General features: G+C 40.2%; 2 protein-coding genes across 4 annotated transcripts in view; one reads left to right on the top strand and one right to left on the bottom strand.

Annotated features, from left to right (window-relative positions):
• The window catches only part of LOC120063132, a 42930-nt gene extending 29813 nt beyond the window's left edge, over positions 1-13117 (top strand). Inside the window, exons 3-7 of one of the 3 annotated variants that reach the window (XR_005478470.1) lie at positions 8677-8752; positions 8851-9015; positions 9198-9434; positions 10244-10414; positions 11680-13117. Coding sequence is in view for 2 of the 3 variants with exons in the window: in XM_039013311.1 (XP_038869239.1) it covers positions 8677-8720; positions 8851-9015; positions 9198-9434; positions 10234-10414; positions 11680-12229 (1177 nt within the window). In the remaining variant the exon portion in view is untranslated. Of the gene's footprint in view, positions 1-8676; positions 8753-8850; positions 9016-9197; positions 9435-10233; positions 10415-11679 lie in introns of all 3 variants that reach the window. The other 2 variants (XM_039013312.1, XM_039013311.1) reach the window with 2 other exon arrangements.
• Positions 13118-14138: 1021 nt separating this feature from the next.
• On the bottom strand, positions 14139-17219 carry LOC120063133 (60S ribosomal protein L35-like). The gene is made up of 4 exons (XM_039013314.1): positions 17152-17219; positions 16462-16598; positions 16154-16235; positions 14139-14329 (listed from the first exon to the last, which is right to left on the bottom strand). Exons 1-4 carry the CDS (start codon positions 17152-17154, stop codon positions 14180-14182), a joined length of 372 nt encoding a protein of 123 aa, XP_038869242.1. The 5' UTR covers positions 17155-17219; the 3' UTR covers positions 14139-14179.

Genomic DNA, 17219 nt, shown 5'->3' on the forward strand with positions numbered 1-17219 from the left:
AATAATTTTAAAAAACATGTTTTTTTTCTTTGTATCACATTTCCACAAACTTCAAAGTGTTTTCTTTCAAATGGTATCAAGAATATGCATATCCTTGCTTCAGGTCCTGAGCTACATTTTAGGCGAAAATTGAAAAAAAGTGTTGGATCCTTAACAGGTTTTAAGTAGCCATATGTCTCATGCAACCAAAAACAAACAGAACATATCATGCTAAATGGGTGTCTCGGATTTACGTAAAGAACAATACAAAATGCTCTGAGAGGTACAGTAAAAGTTAGCACATGAAAAAGCATAGTACATACGGGACGTACTAATACACCTTGATATAGGGGAGGCGCATTTAAGCAGATGAGGAAATTTGGCTTGGGTGGAAGACATTTTTAAGTAAAACCTGCAAAAGAGCAAATGTAAACCAGGGAAAAAAATACACTACCCTCCCCTGTGCCCAATAAAAAAAAAAGTTTATCAACCCTTCCCTATTTTGGATCACTCCTCTGCCCCAATAAATTGCGATCTGTCCGTTAGAATAACTGTCCACATTTGCTTTTCCTCAGGCGACAATACCAGTAATGAACAGCAAAATTACTAGCCTATGTTCATCTACTATAGTAGAAAAGTTTAGGCTACCTAATATTTTGGTCAGCTTGTCGAGAAATAGCCTATTCCAAACAGACTCTGGGACAGTTGTGGGACGGTAGATCCCAAATTCATACAAACAGTAGGCTAAGACTACAATTAAAAGCAATGAGTCTGATGCAACAGATCACAACGTTTAGCTTAAAATGTTGATAAACTATTATTTATTCACATTATACAGCCAGCAATGCGAACAAGGCAGTAGGCTACGCGCGAATGTTCGTTCCAAAATGCAATTAGCGGGAAAATAACGTTGTCAAAAGAGCACTGCACATGTGAGTGGTTTCATGTGACAGAGATGAAAATATCCTTTGGCAATTTAGAAAGAGAGGAGACCTGATAGGCTATTTTGAGGCAATGTAAGACATGCCTGTGTGGAGCGCTGAAGCCTGCCTTCTATTGCCGTTTGATGCCCCGTTTGATGCCGCGTTCAAAGCAGAAATCAGTCAAGACCTCAGAAAAAAAACTGTAGACTTCCACAAGTCTGGTTCATCCTTGGGAGCAATTTCCAAATGCCTGGAGGTACCACGTCCATCAGTACAAACAGTAGTACGCAAGTATAAACACCATGGGACCATGCAGCCGTCATACCGCTCAGGAAGGAGACACGTTCTGTCTCCTAGAGATGAACATACTTTGGTGCGAATGTAACGGATGTGAAATGGCTAGCTAGTTAGCGGTGGTGCGTGCTAATAGCGTTTCCATCGGTTACGTCACTCGCTTTGAGACCTTGAAGTAGTGGTTCCCCTTGCTCTGCAAGGGCCGCGGCTTTTGTGGAGTGATGGGTAACGATGCTTCGTGGGTGACTGTTGTTGATGTGTGCAGAGGGTCCCTGGTTCGCGCCCGGGTCGGGGCGAGGGGAAGCTGTAAAGTTAAACTATTACACGAAAAGTGCAAATCAATCCCAGAACAACAGAAAAGGACCTTGTGAAGATGCTGGAGGAAACGGGTACAAAAATATCTATATCCACAGTCAAAACCAGTCCTATTTCGACATAACCTGAAAGGCCGCTCAGCAAGGAAGAAGCCACTGCTCCAAACCGCCATAAAAAAAGCCAGACTACGGTTTGCAAGTGCACATGGGGACAAAGATCATACCGTTTAGAGAAATATCCTCTGGTCTGATGAAACAAAAATAGAACTGTTTGCCCATAATGACCATCGTTATTTTTGGAGGAAAAAGGGGGAGGCTTGCAAGCCGAAGAACACCATCCCAACCGTGAAGGACAAGGGTGGCAGCATCATGTAGTGGGGGTGCTTTGCTGCAGGAAGGACTGGTGCACTTCACAAAATAGATGGCATCATGAGGGAGGAAAAATATGTGTATATATTGAAGCAACATCTCAAGACATCAGTCAGGAAGTTAAAGCTTGGTCGCAAATGGGTCTTCCAAATGGACAATGACCACAAGCATACTTCCAAAGTTGTGGCAAAATGGCTTAAGGACAACAAAGTCAAGGTATTGGAGTGGCCATCACAAAGCCCTGACCTCAATCCTATAGAACATTTGTGGGCAGAACTGAAAAAGCGTGTGTGAGCAAGGAGGCCTACAAACCTGACTCAATTACACCAGCTCTGTCAGGAGGAATGGGACAAAATTCACCCAACTTATTGTGGAAGGCTACCCAAAACGTTTGACCCAAGTTAAACAATTTAAAGGCAATGCTACCAAATACTAATTGAGTGTATGTAAACTTCTGACCCACTGGGAATGTGATGAAATAAATAAAAGCTGAAAGAAATCATTCTCTCTACTATTATTCTGACATTTCACATTCTTAAGATAAAGTGGTGATCCTAACTGACCTAAGACAGGGGATTTTTACTAGGATTAAATGTCAGGAATTGTGAAAAACTGAGTTTAAATGTATTTGGCTAAGGTGTATGTAAACTTCTGACTTCAACTGTACACATGCTCCAATTTAATTGCACTAAACTATGTAAATGATCCTATATAGAGATAAGCATGACCAGTCAAATGTATTTCCATCAATGAATATGCTAAAAAGCATTTTCTTTGCAATGGGATTTAAAGAAAATCTCCTCCTGGACAATTGTCCAGTTCCAATTTTATTTATCGTCTTTTCTATTTTCTGGTCTGAGAAAAGCAGGCTACTACTGGCTAACAGAAATGCTGCTATGGAGTCTCATGGAAACATATGCCGAGTTCGGAAATCCCGAAATCCGACTTCAGTGCGTTCAAGACAACTGGGAACTCTGGGGGGGAAAAACGAGCTCCGACTGGGGAAAAAAACGCGTCGAACGGTCATCCAAGCGCTATGACTTTCCGACCTGAAGATCTCTGACATCATGATTTGACCAACTTTTTTTGAGTTACTAGTTGTCTTGGAAGCACTAGAGCACACCAGCTTGTAGTCCTAAAACCCGGAAATTAGTTACCTCTAGTTCGTTCAGCCATTCATATGGTGAAAATTAATGGGGAAAGAATAGCGTTTTGGGATAAACACCAAAAATAAAGTCTGAGGTTAACACAAGCTTAGATCTGACACATTTTGTTCTATGAGATAATATCAGTCAGTTAACATGACCTTTATGAATTATGCAACCTTTATGTGCATTATGTGCTATTTAAAATTAAATAAACGCTTCAAAAAGTGATGCTAGCTGATGATGATTAGATCATAGAACAAAACGTATAAGATTTCCTAAGCCTGTGTTTACCAAAAACCCTCCAAAAACGCCATTCATTTCCACATAAGTTTTGTTCAACGAACCATGGTGGAGTTAGTGCCTACAAAAAGACACCATTACTATTTCTCTCACATGCATAGCAAAGATATTTATAACTAATTACCCATTCTGTCTGTGTGCATAGTTTGAGCTACTCAAGAAAGTGACGTTCAGTGTTGCCAACTAATTTTCAGGGTAAGTTGCTAGTGGCAGGTTTTTAAAAAATATATATTTTTAATGTATTTTATTCATAATACAAAAATCAACTTACATTGCTACATCAAACATGTCTAGCAAACCAAACACAGGTATTAACAATGCTCAAACATACAAAAAATATAAAAATAAAATACAAAAAATAAACAATTTAAGTGCAATTATATTCACTCTGAAAATATCTTATTATAATGATTCATGAAGGTGTTATTCTTGTTGTTATTCACTAGGGTTAGTGTTTTAATAAGATAATTAAATTCAATCAGAAAAATTGGTAAATTTGGTATAGGATTTTGGAATTTTTGTTTGTGTATAAAGTATTTGGCAACAAGAATAAAAAAATTAACAATAATTTCAGTGGTTTTGTTATCATTGCAATAGTAACATATTATATCTTTTATGTTAAAATTATAGGCACTGTTCATAATGGTAAATAAGTACTTTGCAAGGTTTTCCCAAAATTCTGACACAAATTTACATTCAAAGAACAAGTGAGACAGATTCTCACCTTCTTTTTCACAGAAAACGCAGATATCATCAATAGCCACAAATTTGGAAATCATAGAGTTACATGGATATATCTTATGTAAAATGTTGAAGTGCACTTCCTTAACTTTGTTTGGTATACAGTATTTGTAAGGCCTTAACCATGCATTTTTCCAGACAATGTCAGGAATAAGCATGTTCCAGAAAAACTTTCCTCTCTGTGTAAGTTGGTTTTGTGAATTAAGAATTTGTCTTATATATTTATTACAACAAGATTTCTCAAGTAAGCCCACGCCTTCCAATCTGAGTTCTGGATAAACTTTGTGATCATTCCCAAAATTAAGATGACTTTTCATAAGTGTAGTTAGACCACTGGGAACGGCTTTGATCACAGAAATAAACTCTCTGAAAGGTATTGGAAACTCTTTCATTGTTATAAATTGTTCATATGTGAGAATATTACCCTTGTTGTCGAAAATATCTAGAACAAAGTCAATATTCCTCTCATGCCAGCTGGGGTAGAACAATGACTTATTCCTTACAGTAATGTCTGAATTATTCCACAAAAGAGCTTTATGAGGGGAAAAATTGTGCAGGAAACATATTTTCCAGGCCATTAAAGCTTGTTGGTGAAACCTAGCCAATTTAGCAGGTAATCTTTCAGGAATATAATTACATTTCAGTAAAAATCGAAGACCTCCCAATTTATTAAACACATTATTTGGAATGAAATACCATATTGAGTCAGTATCGAGCAAACATTTTTTCAGCCAGTTTACCTTGAAAGTGTTATTTATGTCAACAAAATCCAACACTTCTAGACCGCCTTCAGCTCTTTTGTTAGAAAGGACAGATTGCTTTAGTTTGTGAGACTTATTTTTCCAGATGAAGTCAAGAAAGGTCTTATTGATCTCTTTACAAGTAGCTGGATTTACACATAACGATAATGAGGGGTACACAAAACGAGACAGTCCCTCTGCCTTGGACAGAAGTACTCTCCCAAGTATAGAAAGATCTCTTTGTAGCCAATTATTAAATATATTTTTAGTTCTCTTAATTTTAGGAGAGAAATTCAAATGTTGTCTGACTAAGTGGTTTTTTGACAGATGTATTCCTAAATATTTAACACAGTCCTTAACAGGAATATTTTCAATTTCTTTATCATCAGAGTCAAATAAACATAAGATTTCACATTTAGAAACATTCAGCATTAATCCTGATGCAATAGAAAATGCCGTTATAGCATTAAGGGCATGTGCGACTTGGTCTTTGTCTCTTAAGAAAAGAGTAGTATCATCAGCCAGTTGGGAAATTTTGATTTCTTTGTTAAAAATGGTTAAGCCATACAAATTTGCATCATTCAGAATATCTAGAGATAGAAGTTCCACAACCAAAATGAATAAAAATGGCGAAATTGGGCATCCCTGTCGTACACTTCTGTTGATACTAAATCTTTTGGAAGTATTAAGGTTTAGTAGCACAGAACTATTTATATCTTTGTAAAACATGCGAATTACTTTAATAAAATGTTCACCAAATCCAAAAAGTTTAAGAGACCTAAAGAGAAATTCATGTTCAATTGTGTCAAAGGCTTTACAGAAGTCCAGAAATAGGACAACCGCATCTGAGTCAATTGCATCTGAATAATCTATAAGGTCCAAGACTAAACGAATGTTAGAGCTTATGTGACGGCCCTTCATAAATCCTGTTTGAGTCTCATTTATAATGGTATCTATTCCTTTCTTTAATCTTTTGGCATAAACCAGAGCAATCAATTTGTAATCAACATTTAATAAAGTAATTGGTCTCCAATTGTCAATGAGAGAAGGGTCTTTATCAGGCTTTGGAATCAATGAAATAAGGCCCTGTTTCATAGTGGAGACCATTTCCCCATTTTTAATGCAATCTTGAAACATATTGAAAATCGGGTCTTCTAGCAACTCCCAAAACTGTCTATAGAATTCAACTGACAGGCCATCAGGGCCAGGTGATTTCCCTTTTTTCATTGAATTCAGAGCCTCTCTAATTTCTCCAATTGACACAGGTGAATCGTAAACTGAGTGGAAATCATCCTCAATTACAGGGACACAATTCTGAATGTGGCAAATGTAGCTTTCACAACCATCTTCCTGAAATTGAGAGCTGTAAAGGTTTTCATAAAAGGAATTGACAAATGATGATATTGTAATGGGATCTGTTAATCTGTTAAGTGCAAAAAAGTAACTAGTGTTTCTTTCCCCCTCTTCAATCCATTTTGCTCTTGACCTTACAAAGGCGCCCTTTGCCAGATCCGTGTAAGTCTGTTCTAATTCTAGTTGTAAAGACCTGAACACAGACTCCTCTTCTTCAGATAGATTATCTTTCTTTAGAAAACTGTCAAGCTTGCTCATCATCTCCTTTTCTCTATGGTTCTTTAATTGCATCAGCTCTTTGGCGCGTTTAATGGCTACAACTCTGACTTTATATTTGAAAAATTCCCATCTACTTCCATGACCCAAGTCTTTTCTTGCAAAAATATCTTTAGCTAATGATTTGATGCTTTCAATGAGATCAGTATCTTTAAGAAGTGTATTGTTTAATTTCCATTGCTAGTGGCAGGTTGATTTGTTGCAAAATGACATCGTGATGTCATTGCGTGATAACGTAAAACTGCGTCATTACGTAGAATATACAATAACGTTACTTAAATTGACTGGCCAGCTCGGCAATAAATATGATTTGACATTTGTTCAGGTACAGACTCCCACTCTTTTCTGTACTTCTGGCTGTACAATTTTGATTGAGACATGTTGATTGATGTTGTAAGTTTGTTCAAGATCAAACATTCATGACAAACTATATTCATTGGGTTTGGCTCGTCGAACCCGTACTACTGCTGCTGCAGTCAGCCAATCAATGATTTGCAATTTTCTGAAATTGCTGCTGGCTGGCTGCTGCCTGTGCACGAGCTGAGCGCCTGCTGCTGACGTCACTCACAATGCACTTTTGCAGCCAGGCACATGTGTTGTGACTGAGTGTGTGACAGGGAAAATCGTTTTTGTGTCATTTAGAGGGAAAATGCGTGCATTTTAGTGTTTGAGTCACTTTTAAAAAGTTGCTAAAAGTTCCAAATACATTTTTAAAGGTAGCTACATTTATTGCTAGGTGGTGTTTGGAAAGAAAAGTTGCCAGGGTAGTCTGAAAAGTTGCTAAATCTAGAAACTAAATTGGCATCACTGGTGACGTTGCAGGCTAGCTCAGTGCTGCCCCATCTCATTGAATAACTAAAATTTAAGGCCGACAGGGGTACTGCAGGCTTCCATTAGCTATTAAATTATCCTTCTAACTTCATCTGTGTGCGATTTTAAAATACTCTGTTCAAGGACATACATCTGGTGTATTATTTTTAATATATACGAAGATTGACCACGAATATTGTAATTTTTCCATTCCTATAATGGATACTGTTTTGTGCAAACAATGCCCGCAGTACCGTGGTCGGCCTTGAACATCTGCGGCTTCAATGAGAGGGGGCAGTCTTTCTCCCCTGGTATAGAGGTGTTGGTTGTTTAGCAACAACTATGGGGCAAAACAGACTGGGTTGGCTTAGATCAGCATTTCCAAAACTTGGTCCTGGGGACCTCAAGGGGAACACGTTTTGGTTTTTGCTCCAGCACTACACAGCTGATTTCAAATAATCAAATCTGTATGATTAGTTCATTATTTGAATAAATTGTGTAGTGCTACGGCACAAACCAAAACGTGTTCCCTTGGCCGAGTTTGGGAAATGCTGGCTTAAGTTGCTTACAACATGTAAGCTATATTTTGTCCCCAACGTTTATTGAAAACATAAATACATTTGCACAATGAGCACTTGTTTCCTCTCAAATACATCCATACAGTTGTTGGTTAGCTCGCTAGCGCACTTTAGCCATATTAGCACTGACATGAAATCAGTCAAAACACCTCAAAACAAGACATGGTATCAATAACAAGATAAAACGATCTGAAACACCCCACGATCTGAAACGATTCCCCACATTGCAGTTTCTTGTCACTCTTGCTAGCAATCTGGCTATCCAACAACATGCTGACTTCTGCCCCACAGATTGTTTTTGTGACATTGTCATTATTTATAAAAAAATGTACCCCCTTTTTTCTCCCCAATTTCGTGGAATCCAATTGGTGGTAGTTACAGTCTTGTCTCATCGCTGCAACTCCCGTACGGACTCGGGAGAGGCGAAGGTCGAGCGCCGCCCCATGGGCCTCCCGGTCGCGAACCCTGAATCTCTGGTGGCACAGCTAGCACTGCGATGCAGTGCCTTCGACCACTGCGCCACCTGGGAGGCCACTGATACACAGTATTAACAGAAATCACTCCGCCATTTCCTGGTTGCTAAAATTCGAATAGTTTGCCTACTTTTTGTTTATATGACAAAACAAGCAAGTATCGTGTAGAGAATCATTGTACCATCTAAATCGCTGTGAAAAATATTTTCCATAACCAAAAGTTTGGTTACATATTGTAGCTTTAATGTACAATCTCTGTATGTGTTGATAGTGTCCTGACAGACATGTTCAAACATCACTGCACTCAAACATCTACATTTCATATGCGAACATGCTTCTGTCTAACGCTCCATAATGATGTTTCCTCTTCTTTTGCAGATGTTTTGGTGATTTAAGGATTGTGCTGCTTTACCTACTGTCCCGTGAGTCACAGCCAGCTGCACTCTAACTAACTGTACGCTTTTCATTTTAATTAGGATTTTTTATTAAAAGAGCCCAAGAGAAAATGTGCATTTACTCCAGAGACCAAAGCCTGTTTCTATAAATCAATAGGGATGTCTCAGTCCAGAGGCCTCTGCATGGATCGAGGGCACTCTGCATGGTTTCCAAGGCCAAGATCCTGGTTACAAAGACCAATATCCTGTTTCCAGAGGCGATCCCTCAGAGCGTCAGCAGACCCCACCTCTTCAGATAATGTCTACACCAGTTGCCTTTACGGTGATACTCTAGCAATACCTAAATATCCACAGCAACATAATCAGAAGACCCCATTCATTCTGATTCAATACTCATGCAGGGCTGGGTTGGAAATGACTATGGTGCTTTAAAGCAATATCAAAACTCTATTGCTGTTACTTTCATTAGAAGATCCTGTTCTAACTCTACCTGTGTTCTCTCAGCCCAGGGCTTCCGCTGCACTCTGCAGCAGAGGCCCAGCTGCAGCAGTGCCAGGTTGACTCCCAAAAGCAATGCCAGAGGAGCGGGAGGGAGGCCAGTGAGCAGTGCTCTGGGTAGAGTGGAGAACAGCCCAGGGAGGGGGACCAGAGCCATGAGCAGACCAGTTACTGCACCCGGGGGAGGAGGAAGGCACAGAGACCCGGGCCAGAGACCTGGAGCTCAAATCAGGGACAGGACAGGTTAACACCCTTCTCTTAGTGGAAAATATCTAATATATTCCAACTGTCAAATTCTTTCTTTCTTGATCTCCTAATTTTTCATATCCTGTTTATATTTTTGCTTGCTTACACAGTCCCTTAATCCACAAAGCTAACTTGAAAGGAACACTAGCTATGCATGTAACAAACCAAACACAAATCAAAATCCCAATTACTACTGCTTAACTGGCTAACCTGACCTGTGCTGCAGCATCTGGTGCTAAACTGTACTCATCACTGTCATAATGGGTGACTGAGGCTGCTGTTTACTCTTAGTGCTAACCATTGAAAAAGCCCTTTGATCAGAGTTCTCTCTTATGAGCCAACAGTGGAGCTATACACACAAGCTTCCATCTGCCTCACAAATTCCCATAAACATAACCAAATAACATGGATAAACTAATATTTTCCCTTTCTGACTTCGGGCTAAACAGCTGTGGTTTATTTTTGGTTGCCCAAACAAATAATCAACCAATTTTATTACCCGTTCGCATGAAATTTCCTCTCTGTGTGTTAGCTGCAGCTTTTATTAATTACCTTTGAAATCCTTGATCGATAATGGTCACACACACACACACACACAGTCTTAACACTGCTTTAAATGAAGTTGTGCTCAATCTCTCATACACTGACCATGTTAATTTCAAAACATTGTATTTGGGACATTAGCCAAGAATGAATGTCAAACATCTGCAGCCGTAGTTTCAGAAGGTAGCTGTTGACACTCCAAAACCACATCTCTCACATTGACTGACTGACTTTATTATACATTTCTTGTAAGAATGTCCCAGACTGCCCTGCAACACCAAACAGGACAACACACATAGACAGCAGCAGGACACGTGGAGGGGGAGGAGGCCTTTCTCAACATCATCCACACTGCATCTTTATCTGCCATCTTCATCATACTATGAGGATGACGAGCAGGAGACGGATATAGAGCTAGAGAAGGAGGATGTGAGGTATGGTTTTATTTATGGGTGTTATACGGGTGTTATAATGTCATACATATAGTGCATTCGGAAAGTATTCAGGCCCCTTGACTTTTTCCACATTTTGTTACGTTACAGCCTTATTCTAAAATGGATAAAATAGATTTTTCCCCCATCATTTTACACACAATAACTCATAATGACAAAGCGAGAACAGGTTTTTAGAAATGTTTCTGCAGCATTGAAGGTCCCCAAGAACAGTGGCCTCCATCATTCTTAAAATGGAAGACATTTGGAACCACCAAGAATCAACCTAGAGCTGGCCGCCTGGCCAAACTGAGCAATCAGGGGAGAAGGGCCTTGGTCAGGGAGGTGGCCAAGAACCCGATGGTCACTCTTACAGAGCTCCAGAGTTCCTCTGTGGAAATGGGAGAACCTTCCAGAAGCACAACCATCTCCGCATCACTCTACCGATCAGGCCTTTATGGTAAAGTGGCCAGACGGAAGCTAATCCTCAGTAAAGGGCAGATGACAACCCGCTTGGAGTTTGCCAAAAAGCACATGAAAGGACTCTCAGACCATGAGAAACAAGATTCTCTGATCTGATGAAACCAAGATGTAACTCTTTGGCCTGAATGCCAAGAGTCACGTCTGGAGGACATCTGGCACCATGCCGTAGGGATGTTTTTCAGCAGCAGGGACTGGGAGACTAGTCAGGATCGAGGCAAAGATGAACGTAACAAAGTACAGAGAGATCCGTGATGAAAACCTGCTCAGAACCTCAGACTGGGGCGAAGGTTCACCTTCCAACAGGACAACGACCCTAAGCACAGCCAAGACAACGCAACGCAGGAGTGGCTTCGGGACAAGTCTCTGAATGTCCTTGAGTGGCCCAGCCAGAGCCCGGACATGAAGCCGATCGAACATCTCTGGAGAGACCTGAAAATTAGCTCTGCAGCGACGCTCCCCATCCAACCTGACAGAGCTTGAGAGGATCTGCAGAGAAGGGAGAAACTCCCCAAATACAGCTGTGCCAAGCCTGTAGCATCATACCCAAGACTTGAAGCTGTAATCGCTGCTTCAACAAAGTACTGAGTAAAGTGTCTGAATACAGATTTTTTTTAAATTAATAAATGTAAAAAATAAAATACAAATCTGGTGTAGAAATACGATAGCCACTGATCAAATTATGGCAGAGAAACACATATTGTGTGAAGTTTAGAAGTACATTTTAACATAGTGAGGCTAAATTTGTCATTATTTCCTTTCTAATCATATACATCTATTTATCACAGGCCAACAATAGAAAACAACAGCCTACAAGACACCACAGAAATGATCAGATCACCGACCCCTTCAGAAAATGTCACAATGCTGAACCCTACCAATAATACCAGTCTACAACAGGATCATAAAGAAACCGTCCAAATACAGGAGGCCCCTCCATCAAACCCCAGTCTACAGGGCCCCTCAGAGGACATCATCAGGCCACAGGTCCCTACAGAAGACATCAACTCAATGGAGCCCACTGACAATCCCAGGTTTCAGGGGATAACACATTACAGAACAACTGGCCTTGTGGTCCCAAAGCAGAGAGCTCATGGATATGACATGGAACAGCAACAGGAATGCATCCCTCTCCAGATAATGCCGGCAGCTGTTCAAGGGAGGGCCCCTACATCTGTTAGGCAGCATGTGAACAGACTCCCCAAAATAAAAACCACCAAGACCTTTGTGTGGGGCCTTTCTGGACCCCAGGAGATTAAGAGTGTGTTTGTTCTGCAGAGGCATATTGGCAGATACACAAATCAGACACGAGAACATTCATACTGCCATTCACATTGAATCCCATGTCAATCCATATCTTGGGTTTGTTGGGATATCTTACCTGCCAGTGAGACCCGATTCATATCCAAACATAAGAAATAGTCAGCTGAAAGGTTAGACCTTACAGGGGGAGCTGTGATTGTAAAAACACAATCTCACATAACCTGATCCAAGGAAATGCCAGAGGCAAAGATGATATCGCGATCTTACTTCCAGTTCAGAAAAGGCAAATATGTCTGTTGGTCTCTTTGGGTGAAAGAGAATGTGGTTTCCTAATGAAAAAGCATGTAAACATGCATGTATATTACACATTTAGCTCTGGGCTAAAAATACCTCATATGAGATATCAAAGTACACAGATAGGCTTTGTGTTCATGTCAAGACTGTGTTCTTCAATTGTCCAGATCATTTTAGACATAATAGCAATAACATTACACTAATGGTGCAGTGAATACAGAACTGAAACGAGAGACATAAGAAAATACAAATGCATGCCATGGAAAACAGCAAGTGGATGGGGAATTACATTGTATTGTGTTCAGTCCAACTGTTTATGTGTGCAATGGTCTGCTGCTGAGACATTTTCCAGTCATAAGCAGAGCAGTGGAGAATTCTAGATAGACTACTGCCTGAGTGATGCCTATCCCCAGGACCCCATACTTCAGCTTTCCTTTAGTCCCATTACTTTATCAAATCAAACCCTTTCTGACCAACTCATTTGGCTACATGACCAAAAAACAAATGTTAAACTGGCACAAATAACATTACCTTACTTCAGTTAATACCTTACAGTAGGTTATGAGATATTTTGTAATCATTCTGCATTGTTGGGAAGGGCCTGTAAGTAAGCATTTCAGTGTTAGTCTACACCGGTTGTTTACCAAGCATATGACAAATAAACATTTGATGTTGATACATTTTGCCCCCTTGTGGTGAAAAAATGCATCCTATAGTCATAGTGCAGGCTCCATTGGAGCCATACCATTTCTGTGCTGCTGTTGATCAATGGCATTTGCCAAATACATCGTATGACGTCATTGGTTGTTGCAGCCAGATTTCAATTAAACACTTGAAAAACACCATAGGCAGTGTTTTAACCAATGACAAACAAGCCCAATGAAGGCTGCGTCACATACGGACGGGATTGGGGGTCCCATAGGGCGGCGCACAATTGGCCCAGCATTGTCCGGGTTTGGCTGGGGTAGGCCATCATTGTAATAAGAATTTGTTCTTAACTGAGTAGCCTAGTTAAAGGTTACTTTTTTTTTTTTTTTATTCAACAACTACATCCCTAGTTTCTTATGGTGTTGTGCTGCTGATGCTAATTAACTTTCCCACAATCATATTAATCAACCCTATAGTATTCTCTGAAGCCTGCACACCACATAATTGAGCATGGGCGGATTTGAGAGGGACCTCAAGGAAATGTAGTTCTCATTACTAATTTTGACATTGTTTGAGCTTTCTGTTTTACATTAGTGAATTTCCAGGTGTTTTTCCTACCATTCCTGAGTACTATGAGGATATTCCACACATATAATACAGATAAATTATGCATATGACAGGAAGTACAATGCTTGTTTATATAGCCTTATGATTTTGTTCATTTAATCATCACTTTGTACCTAGAGTCAAAACATTCAGTACTCGTACACCCCACAGGTCTTTACTGGTTATTACATTCCTGCTATGAAATACTACATTCTTCAGATCAGTATTTTAGCAATGGCATTGAGGTTGTCCCAATTCCAACTAAGAGCCTTTTTTCTAAACACAGCAGAATCCTCAGCATACCATAATATCCAGTATCAGTGCATATTAAGGATGCAAAATGTCTCACCAAATAATTACCCTGAAGATGTTTGCAATCAACACTCCATCTGCTCAGACCATTTTGAGTGACATCCCTTTACAGAAGACAACATACTTTCTCTTTTTAGTCAATTTATTTGTACAAGACCAACAACCTTAAGCCTTGACAGCAAATTTGCGAATGGAATACAGGCGATCCTTTCTCTGCATCTTCTTGGTTCGGAGAGTCTCCTCATGCTTGTTGAGTCTCCTGCGGATGGCACGAGTCTTCCTGGGTCTCAGGTCCAAGGGCTTATATTTCTTACCCTGAAACATGACATTCACAGTAAAATTACAATAAACACTACATGGTCACTACATGTGATGTGTAATAAAAATAACCAGAACAAAACTCAAGATTAGGACTGCTGCTATTGCATTGTTAATTCTGGTCTTATAAACTGGCCTTCAGCATTTAGCTGGGCTGTATAGTCAGGAGGCCTTGAATTTTGTGATTTTAGGGGCCGGGCCATTTGGCCTTCAAGAGGTGACCAATCTGCCAGGGCACCAAGACCATTAACCAAAATATGCAATTAAATTGATTTGAAAAACAATAGTTATTCTGTTAAGAAAAACACAAGTGTGTGTAAATGTACATAAATAGCCTACATGTCGGAGTGTAGGTGATAACAGGCTGTAGCCAATGCGCATAGGTTATGCCCAGACCAGCGCTGACATGGACGCCCCTGAAAATACTTGACATATGTTGGATCATTATTAATATCTAAAGGCTTGATTCTGTCCACATAATTGAGGCACTTTTCGTTCAGCTAGTAACTTCTTGCAATAGGAGGCAGTCAACATTTTGTAACTATTTTACCATAGTTTAAAACCTGGACATGTCATTTTATGAGGCATATCTTAATGTGTTCCGACCATAGGAATGTTAAGGGGGCTCTTTTATAAACTCTTCCTCATATGCCAGTGAAACCAGTATTTCAATTTTTTTCTACTTTCTTTCTCCAGCAGCCAAAGACACAATCCTAGTCATTAACAACCTATGCTTGTTTTTGCATCTTTAGATCTTTCATCTGTTATTTGAAATTGCCTACGATTTTATCAACATTTTAAGCTAAACGTTCTGACCTGTTGCATCAGCCTCATTGCTTTTAAAAGTTTGATGTACAGTGGTTGTATTCATTTGGGATCTTTTTATTTTTACTTTTATTTAACAAGGCAAGTCAGTTAAGAACACATTCATATTTACATTGACGGCCTAGGAACAGCGGGTTAACTGCCTTGTTCAGGGACAGAACGAGGATTCGAACTAGAAACTTTTCGGTTACTGGCCCAACGCTCTACCCACTAGGCTGCCTGCCGCCCCATCTATCGCGTCCCTCAACTGTCCTGTCCCAGAGTATGTTTGGAATATTTATTTCTCTCACAGAAGAACAAGCTGACCAATAGAATAGGTAAACTTTTGTACTATGGGGGATAGTAGATTGACATAGGCTAGTGCCTTTGTGGTTGGTTAATCATATTGTTGGCTGACAAAGTAAATATGGACTAACATCTTCAATATGCCCATCAGAATTTGATAAAGACGTGCTGGTTTCCACTTATAGCGTACTTTGGAGCTGCGATGCCTGTGTGAAGGACTCGATCACGTGACGGGCATTGGTTAATAAGAATTGAGATCTGAGAGCGTCATGTGAGTGAGAGGTGCTTCGGAGCACGGTGATAGGCAATTATTATTTTCAGCTCAAGTTCCCTACGGCCACACGGCATGGATTGTTTTAGGGGGCATTACGGCCACGTGCCGCCGGGAAAGGTCTGTTAGTCAGGATTAGCACTCAACCTAGTTCTGAAATATTGAGCTTACATGGGTCACTTTACAAACTAATCTGCAGCATGTTTAAATGCGGTCAAGATTGACATTTAAGAAAAGAAGCGATAACTCACACCATGTACAGCAGATCACCTGTTGGGTGTCGACAAACGGTGACAAGTCAACACGTAAAATCAGGAAATAAACCTAAACTGTTGCCAGATACTCCGTGGTCAGAGCCGTCCGCTGCTTTTAACCAGTCATCAGGTTTGTTAAAACTAAATTATTGAATACATGTGGGTATGGAAGGCGGTTGCTCTTACCTTGTAGAACTTCCTCAGGTTCTCCTTCTGAGTCTGGTTGATGACAGTCAGAACACGGGCGATGGATTTGCGGACGACACAACTGGAGAGGAAACAGATCAAAATATGGGTTTAGTAAAACGCAACATTTTAGCAGAAAGAGCCATTTTGACAACCCTACTGCATCTAAACCCTGCATAACATAGTAATTATATAACCATCACCTCACTCAGAGATTACAACTGAGAAGCCACTTATTCTTTCACCATAAACAGCCAACTCATGACAAGCTGACACTGCATAATCTCTGCAGTCCAAATAATACTCACATCTTGGAGAGCTTGGAGGCAGCTCCACCAGTAACCTTGGCTACGCGGAGCTGGGACAATTCAACCTTCAGGTCATCCAGCTGCTTGAGTAGCTCCTCCTTTTTCTTGCCCCGCAGGTCTCTAGCCTTGATCTTGCCCTGTAAGATTTACAAAGAACGGGGATACAAGCTTTGAAAATCGATTTGGCTAACAGTTAACGAACTAGCTAATTTACCCATGTAACGTCAACGTTAGTTCGCGAAATTAACGTACTGTCAACGTGGGCTGATAGCTAATGAATCTCGCGAGCTATTCTAATTGGCAACACATATCGAAATAATTAAGTTGATAAGTAGTGTAATAATTGATAGCTTACTAACTAACTACGGCAGTTAGCTAACAACCATTCCATTTGGAAGTAGTTAGAAGACATGTGACAGCTAGCCAACGCGTAACTAGTTAGTTAACATTAGCCATCCATGCATTCGCTAGTAGCTAACAAGCTTGCCAACGTTAGCTTAATAGCGTTCAGCTAGCTCGCGTTCGATTTTTATGGTGACAAGCGACAAATAAAGGGCCTTTCTCGAAATATCACAAACATATATGGCAAGATAAGATTCTCATCCTTATGGATGTTATCAACTGTGGTCGTTTTATGTGGAATAGGCAGGACAATTTTCCTGAATTGAACGACAGCCACGAGCCTCTCACCATGTTCGTCGATGCTGCCACAGGAAAAGAAAGAACGAAAACGTGTTCGCGCAGAAGCTATCTTCCGG

This window comes from Salvelinus namaycush, chromosome 18, assembly GCF_016432855.1.
Source record: "Salvelinus namaycush isolate Seneca chromosome 18, SaNama_1.0, whole genome shotgun sequence".
NCBI classification, from domain to species: domain Eukaryota; kingdom Metazoa; phylum Chordata; class Actinopteri; order Salmoniformes; family Salmonidae; genus Salvelinus; species Salvelinus namaycush.

Bases quoted from the DNA above. Each gene is read 5' to 3' on its own strand.
- LOC120063133 (XM_039013314.1), bottom strand. The intron at 16,236-16,461 runs GTGAGTATTATT...TTTCCTCTCCAG, and splicing joins GCCTCCAAGCTCTCCAAGAT to TTGTGTCGTCCGCAAATCCA. The intron at 14,330-16,153 runs GTAAGAGCAACC...GTCATGTTTCAG, and splicing joins ACCTGAGGAAGTTCTACAAG to GGTAAGAAATATAAGCCCTT.